The sequence below is a fragment of the Lutjanus erythropterus genome, chromosome 24 (assembly GCF_056507025.1).
Source record: "Lutjanus erythropterus isolate fLutEry1 chromosome 24, fLutEry1.hap2, whole genome shotgun sequence".
NCBI lineage: Eukaryota > Metazoa > Chordata > Actinopteri > Lutjaniformes > Lutjanidae > Lutjanus > Lutjanus erythropterus.
Genome location: NC_139340.1, coordinates 17,292,853 through 17,300,286, shown reverse-complemented (window position 1 = coordinate 17,300,286; position 7,434 = coordinate 17,292,853). Strand labels below are relative to the sequence as shown.

Here is a 7,434-nt window from a genome sequence, read left to right as displayed (position 1 = left end):
TATTTTTTACAGTGTACAGTGGGCAGCAAGCCGTTCTGCCGTCCCCTGCAGTGTGAACAGGTTCACATGGAAGCGAATATTTTAAGTAAAGGTAATAACTTTAAGTTGAAACTGAAAGTGAGATTATTAGCTTTCATTGGAAACGACATAAACACTTGAATTCTGTTGACTTTTTATTTTATTGTCATGTGCTGTAGACATCCCGAAGGGCACGTCTGTACACTTGGCTTTTAGAGGTGTCACATTGAATCGCATGTGGAGGGAGTCTTGGTCTTCTTTATTTAGCCTGGCATATCTCCACATCACAAGATCTCTGTTCATATGACTAAGGGCATGCTGCTCTATTGTAAAAAGAACTGAAAGAAGCTACTGTCAGGGGACTGGTAATTGGATGGGAATTAGATCAATTTGACTTTGATTGTTCTACCAGACGTCATTAGGCGTGTGTGTGTGTGTGTGTGTGTGTGTGTGTGTACTCTATGAGAGAGTTTCTGAAGACCATCTCGGGTGTTGGTGGACATAGTCCTCAGAAAGCCAGAAAACAGCTTAAAATACTGAACTTTGAACAATGTTGATCAGAGTTTGACTTGGTACCATGGCTGTATGGACTGACTGAGACCTGCCACCAACACCAGAGCTATGATCAGCTGAACAGTACACAGGAAACCAGGAAATATTCATTTAATCCAAGATAAGCACTAATCGAAGTTTAACAAAACTAGGTCTAAAATGAGTGAATCCCGTTGCACAATTAAAAACTAATCTGCATTTAGTAAAACCAAGATGTAAACCTTCATTAAATTGAGTTTAATCAGCTGTTGGGACCTAGTAAGTATAAAATAAGAGCAAAAACAGTTCTTGCTAGCTAGCTAAAAAGTTAACAAAACATTTCATTGTTTAATAGCTAAGAAAAAAATAAACAAAACAATACAGTTTGCCAATTAGCTATGAAGTTAACAAAATGTTATATTGTTTGAAAGCTAAGAAAAATGTTAATAAAACACTACATTGGCTGCTAGCTAGCCAAAAAGGTCAGAAAACATCACATTGTTGAATAGCAAAGTAAAAAAATTAACAAAACAATACAGTTTGCTAGCTAGCATTGAAGTTAGCTAGCTGAAAGCTCTGATTTCTTGATTGAAAAAAGCGTGTTTGCTGCATTAATGGAGCAATATGGCCAAATAATAGAAAATTAAAAAAAAAATAGACTATACAGATAATTAATGTAACTTTTAACAGACAGACAGAGTGAAAGAGCAACGCATCATAAAACTTATTTGGGTTAAGTCTGTCAAAGAACGTGGTTATTTCGGGCGGCCATAATTTAAATAAGTTTAGAAATGAATCCTTGTTGGTGCAACCCTGAAAATCTGCTGATTGGGCCTGATTCAGCAGGTCACCGGAGGCTTGAATGATTCTGTTTGTGTATTACTCACATATTTTATATATTGAATGCTTAAATGTTTTGTCATCACTTGTCATAAATGAACAGGCTGACCTCAACTCACCACACGCGTCTGAATGCTAAGACAAACTGCTGCACAGCTCCGTTTAATGAAGAGATAAAATTAGCGTCGGTAATGTTGTTAACACCACTGAGGACAGAAGTGTGTTTGGTACACAGAGGCATGGATGTTGTTATGCGAGTTACGCAATTGCAGAAGTGCCTTTAGTGCTGTCCTCTGTGTGTGTGTGTGTGTGTGTGTGTGTGTGTGTGTGTCTGTGTGTCTTCCTTCCTCCCCTTTCTCTCTGGACACTGCTGACCAAATTAAATGGACATCACTCTCTTTCGCTTCTCATTATTCCCGCTGTGCGCTTCCACCTGAGTGTACTGCTCAAGTACACACACACTTGAGTAATTTTTCAACTTTTTTTCTTTCAGATTTACTCTTACAGTTTGTGTTTTAGTAATAGTTGGCATCTGTGCTCTTGTAGGAGCTGCAAAGTCCACATTTTGGTGTCCAAGGGCAAGGATGGGAGCACGGCAGTCAGGACCAGAGGAAGACCTGGATCAATCGCCGGAGGTGCTGTCGTTGATCAGTGGTAGGGATCCCTGCAGTAGCACCTGACCAGAAAGTTGTCTTTCTATTGTGATTCTGTTCTCATATCTTGGCCTTCTTTCCACCTCCTTCTCTTTTACATCCATCCTCTATTCTCTATATATTTAGCAGCATTTACACCTGACAAATGACCCCTTGTTCACACATTATGCTACTACTTTGCCCTTTGCATCAAATCCAGAACTGTGTGTGCAGTTTTCTGTTTGTTTGCAAGGTGACTCAAAAGTTGAATGAATGGATTAGGCTTAACTTTGGTTGACAGACAGCCATTTGTCCAGCGATCAGCTGTTTATATTTACTTTTTGCGTTTTTGTTGTTTAACTGTTACTTTTTTTGGATTAATGTATCTGTGCGAGGCAATGAGACAGTTCCAAAAGTCGTTGCAATTGGTTCATTCATTGTCATTCTTTCTCTTGGAGGCGTAACGTAAATATTTGCTCTGTGATCACTCAGGTTTTTCTAGTCTTACATCCTGGATTCTTGATATAGAAATTAGTGTGAGTGTTATTGTCCATTCTGTGGCTTGTTTGAATGCATTTCTAGTTCTCACTTTGAGAAAAAATGCAGTTTTGACAGTTTAATGAGATATTGTCTACTAATACCTGTCACTCAAAGTGAGCCCTTAATTATACAAAACTTGAAGCCTTAATATTTAATTTATATACTTTTTATATATTTATATTTAAGTTAAACAGGTGGGTTATGTAAAAATTCAGCCCCTGTACAGTTGTCATGAATGAGAAAAACTAGCCACAGAGACCAAAATGTTTTTTTGTACCAGCCTGTGAACATGATCATTATCTCTGCTGTAAATTTGGGCATTTTAATTTGCGAGTCTTTGCTTTTGGAGTCGGCCTCAAGTGGTCATTATGTGGGAACTGCAGTTTTTGGCACTTCTGCCTTGGCGTCATTTTTAACCGTGGAAGTCGCCGCTTGGTTGCCAATCATGCGTGCGTCCCGTTCCATAAATAACCGCTCGAGAAACACAGATGAATTTGTCCCATGAGGGCTCTCACATGTTCATGCATGAGTCGGAAGTGTGGTGTTTTCATTTGATTAGTTAAATTTGTCAAAATGAATGAAAGAGGAAATGATTTTCTTGTTGCGAGACACTGCTTGCTTGTTGCAAATATGGTGAGAAATGACCTCCGGTTTTGAAAATGGGTTTTGATCAAGGCGAAGAGTAATTTAATCCAGTGAGCCAGCTTGGCAGGACATCTGTAGATGTGCTGCAAAATTAGAAGATGGGAGGATAAAATCTGCACATGTGATGTGACAGAAAATTGACTTTTTTAAAGTTCTGAGAGGGCTGCAAATAACAGTTATTGTTGTTTGTTGTATTAGTCGTTTTGTCCATAAAATATCATGGAACTCTGGCCTGCCAACATGCAAAAACATAAAATATATCACACTAGAAACCATCCAACTATCACAATAATCAAATCCTTAATATAATAGTTCTCTGTGTCTCCAGGTTTTGGGTAAGGCGCTAAAAAAATGACCACAAAAAGAAGATGGTGAAAAATGTTGATCAGTATTTCCCAGAGTCCAAGATACCAGTGTAAACAGGTTGTGATAGTATTTAATCAACAGTAACTACTATAAATCATTCCAAGAATGTAGTTTTTGAATGTGCTTTACCAAGAATAACACAGAATTATTCCCTTTGTTGTCAGTGTGATTAGTTTTGAAGCCATCTCAGAGTGGGAGGAGGTTGGTTTTGATCTTTTGGACTTTGTCTCCTCTTCTTGATTGGGTAATAAATCTAATAGTGCAGAATGCCTCGTAATGAAAAGTGCATGACTATCTTTGCTCGCTGCCTTTGAAGTTTAACTTGGGAAAGTTTGTGTCATGATGAATTAGATGAAATAAAGATAATGTGATGTGTCTAAAGGAGGTGGAGACCTTGACGAAGACCTTCTCCCTCTTACAGAAAAGTCTAAACCGCAGTCAGAATCACCTTTTGTCTGAGCCGCTGCATCCTTCTCAGAAATCATACGCTCCTGGTATGTAGAAAAGTCAAAATTAAAAACAGGACTGCTGAGTTCCCGTCAGTATTTGGTTGACGTTGCTGAGGCCACAGAGACAGTGTAGCTTCATGTCACACACGTTTCTGAGTAAAATCGATATGTAAGTGAAAACTAAGAAATGCTCTTGGTCTTATTCAGGGACTTTTGAAAGCTTTTATCATATCATCCTGGCAAGAACAGGATGATCATTCATGAGAATTCAGTGAGGTCATCAGGGAGGAAATAAGCAGTGTTTGTTTTATTTCTCCAGAATTAACAGTTCATTGGTTTCTGCTGTTATAGCCTGGTTTCATATCTCTAAATTGCTGCCACATTTTTATTTGTCGGTGATTCACTTTCTGTAGAAGTGAAACAAAAAGGCACATCAGTCTGATCATGAGGTTGGGATAATAGCAGTCGTTCCTGGAGTTATTTGTGATTTAAAGGAGATATATGTCATAAATTCACTGTAATAAGTTAGAGAATAACCATAACATGTCATCAGAAATCAAGGTAGCATGCTGCATAACATAATTAGTTTGCACAACTTGTATTTAATTTTTTTAATTTTATAAAAAAGATTATTTTGCATGCAGTGTTGTATGTGCTTGGGGGAAGTTTGACAACACAAAACTGCCGGTTGTAATCACTGAAATAAAAATATTGTAACTATTTTCAGATATATCCTGCAGAGCAAACTCAATTACAATATGCCTACTGTTAAAGGGGTAAGTGCTTATAAATGTCTTTTAATCTCACAATAAACATATTTATTATGCTATTATTAACACATCATCTAGTTTTATTAATATATTAATGTCAATAAGCATTTTAGAAGGGCTATTAACAAATGCTTATTAAAAACACCTTGATATAAAGTGTTACCCAGGAAACAAGAAAGTTGACTGAGGTTCCAAAAGAGGTGGGACTTAGGAAGGGTCAGTTGTGACATAAGGCAGCACACACACACACACAGGCGCGTGCACGTATTCGCCAAGTTCGTATAATTAGCTTTAGGGGAGTGTATGTCACAGCCCACCCTCCACCCCTCTCTTCCTGCGATAAACACAGAGCAGACATGGTGTGAGATAAACAATCACACATTCACAAGAACAAACACAGCAGCTTCATCGAGGAGGAAGAAGAGGAGGAGGAGAGGCAGGCTGTATGAACAAGCTCTCAGTATGAAGGCCGCTCTGATATGACGATGTCTCTTTTGGAGTTAATTCAAGAGGGCCAGGAGGTGTTGAGTCGACTGCTTCACAACTTGTCCATGTCTATCAGTCTGTTGACCCGACACGCACACAGCAGGAGCTGTGTTGGACCATCCTGGAGGACAGGTCGGTGTTAGTTTTCTGTGCGTGCGCTCGCTGTAAAGCTTCAGGTGTACATTTTGTGTTAAATCTTCCACGGAAACTGGACATCCATGTTCAAAGAGCGTCCCGGTCTGTTATTTAAATCAATCTGACAGGATGACAGGACAGGATTTCCTATGACTGCAGGGACATTCCCCCCGCGGTGTTTCCCCCTCATTATTTAGACATAATAGAAGAACATCACTATTCAGTTTCTTGCTGATGCTACAGTATGTCTGCTGTTTCACTTCTCTCCAGATAATATTGATGCATGATATTTGAGGTATTTTGTAAAGCTACGACAAGGAACTTTCACATTGTGTTGATTTTGGAGGCTCTTGCAGACAAAAGTGTTAGTGTTTCCTCTGTTACAAGCACAAAATATAACATCAAGAATACAATTATTTAAATAGAAATCCCAGTGTTGACTATATAACTATATAACTGTATAGTTTAAACATTGTAGGTTTAAATGTCTTGAATATTTTCAGATCCAATTTAGGGATACATCCTCAAAACAATCTACATTCTAGGGTAAGTGAATGCACCGCTTAATGGCTTTTTAAATGTCAGGAAAATTAAAGGTGCATTAAGTGATTCTGGAGAAAGGAAGTTGATTGTTGTGCCTCATTTCCATCTTGTCAAATACCAGTGCTTTGGGTCTGTGGCTTGTACTGCACCGACCTGTGATTGTCCAGAGTTTCTCGTCGTGGGTGCAGAAATCTAGTTTTCTCTTAGACTGCTTGATTTACATTATGGCCCGAAGTTATTATGGAACTTTTGCTCAATGACACTGATAGTAAAAACCATCACCAGCTTTTTTTAAGGGATTTTCTGCATCATATAAGGTACAAAAACTCAAATTTCCCATGTTACATGAAGGCCACCCCTGAGTTTGCACTTTAACTGATAATGTAACATTAATTGCCTGTATGTATGAGTGAAAATACCTATATATAATCATTAACTGGACAGTTCCTGTTATTCTAATGGATTCTCTTTACTGACAGCCTTTGTGTTAAGCTAGGTTTAACATGTATTTGACCAGTTAGAAATTGTCATCTAATATCCATTGAGACGGTAAAAAAATAAGTTTTTCTTCAGGCCAGCGGAGGCACTGCTGTAGCTGTCACTTTTCTGGTGTAATTCCTTGAACGCAGCTCTCTTTGCTGCGTTAGTAACTGATTACCTGATAATGGCCCTTGTGAGTGAATAATCGATAACTTGCCTCATGTGTCAACACACCAACAGCAGAAATGTCTGTTCACTTGTTGAGGACACAGATAAGACAGACGGTCAAACAGAAAGTCAAAGAAACTGATTAGAAGGAGAAGCAGACCCGTGGAGAGGTGTTTGCATTTATCATGTTAGCCAGTCTTTGCTGTGGCCGTCAGCCAGCAAAGAGGAAACCGAATCATAAATGCACGCAGACTTTCACACAAGGTGAGTTCTGTTCCTCTACTTCTAACGTCTTGAGTAGTCGAGACAAATAAAGGGGTCATTTTAGGTTTCAACTGTTGAAGAAGCTGCATTTGATTGTCAGAAACTCACGTTAGTCACGCGGCTCGTCACAGCCTGATCAATATTTGTCCACATGAACGTGTCTCTCGCAGGGACGGGAACCGGACAGGTCCAAGGATTAATCTTTGTGGACATTAGATGGGAGGTTGATTTTCTGTTTGAGCTTTTCTATCCAAACAGTGCAATCCCTTCAGGCTCATTAAGAGTTATAAAGACATCTGATGCAACGGCAACATGTTGCTGATTCATGTGTGCGTTGACGCCAGAGTTAAAGCTGAGAACTAACATTTTAAAACTAAAGCAACACAATCGCTGTGAACAAACCATCTGATAAAATGGTCTGGATAACTGTTACTGCACAATACTGCCGATATCAATGTTATCATCAGAATACAAGCAGCCGTGAGTGTTTGTGTGGTTGTGTTATTAAAGCCGTAGATAAAAGTCTTTCCTCAGTCTGTGCTGCAGGAGTCAGAGGGCCTGTTCACA

General features: G+C 38.9%; 1 protein-coding gene across 2 annotated transcripts in view; it reads left to right on the top strand.

The window, feature by feature from the left end:
• Nucleotides 1–1,918: 1,918 nt before the first annotated feature.
• mcf2la (mcf.2 cell line derived transforming sequence-like a) overlaps nt 1,919–7,434 on the top strand; it is a 54,278-nt gene continuing 48,762 nt past the window's right edge. The window contains exon 1 of one of the 2 annotated variants that reach the window (XM_084713373.1): nt 1,919–2,043. In XM_084713373.1, coding sequence (XP_084569499.1) covers nt 1,974–2,043 — 70 coding nt within the window. In that variant the 5' untranslated portion in view covers nt 1,919–1,973. Of the gene's footprint in view, nt 2,044–6,773; nt 6,868–7,434 lie in introns of those variants that run through there. The other variant, XM_084713372.1, reaches the window with a different exon arrangement.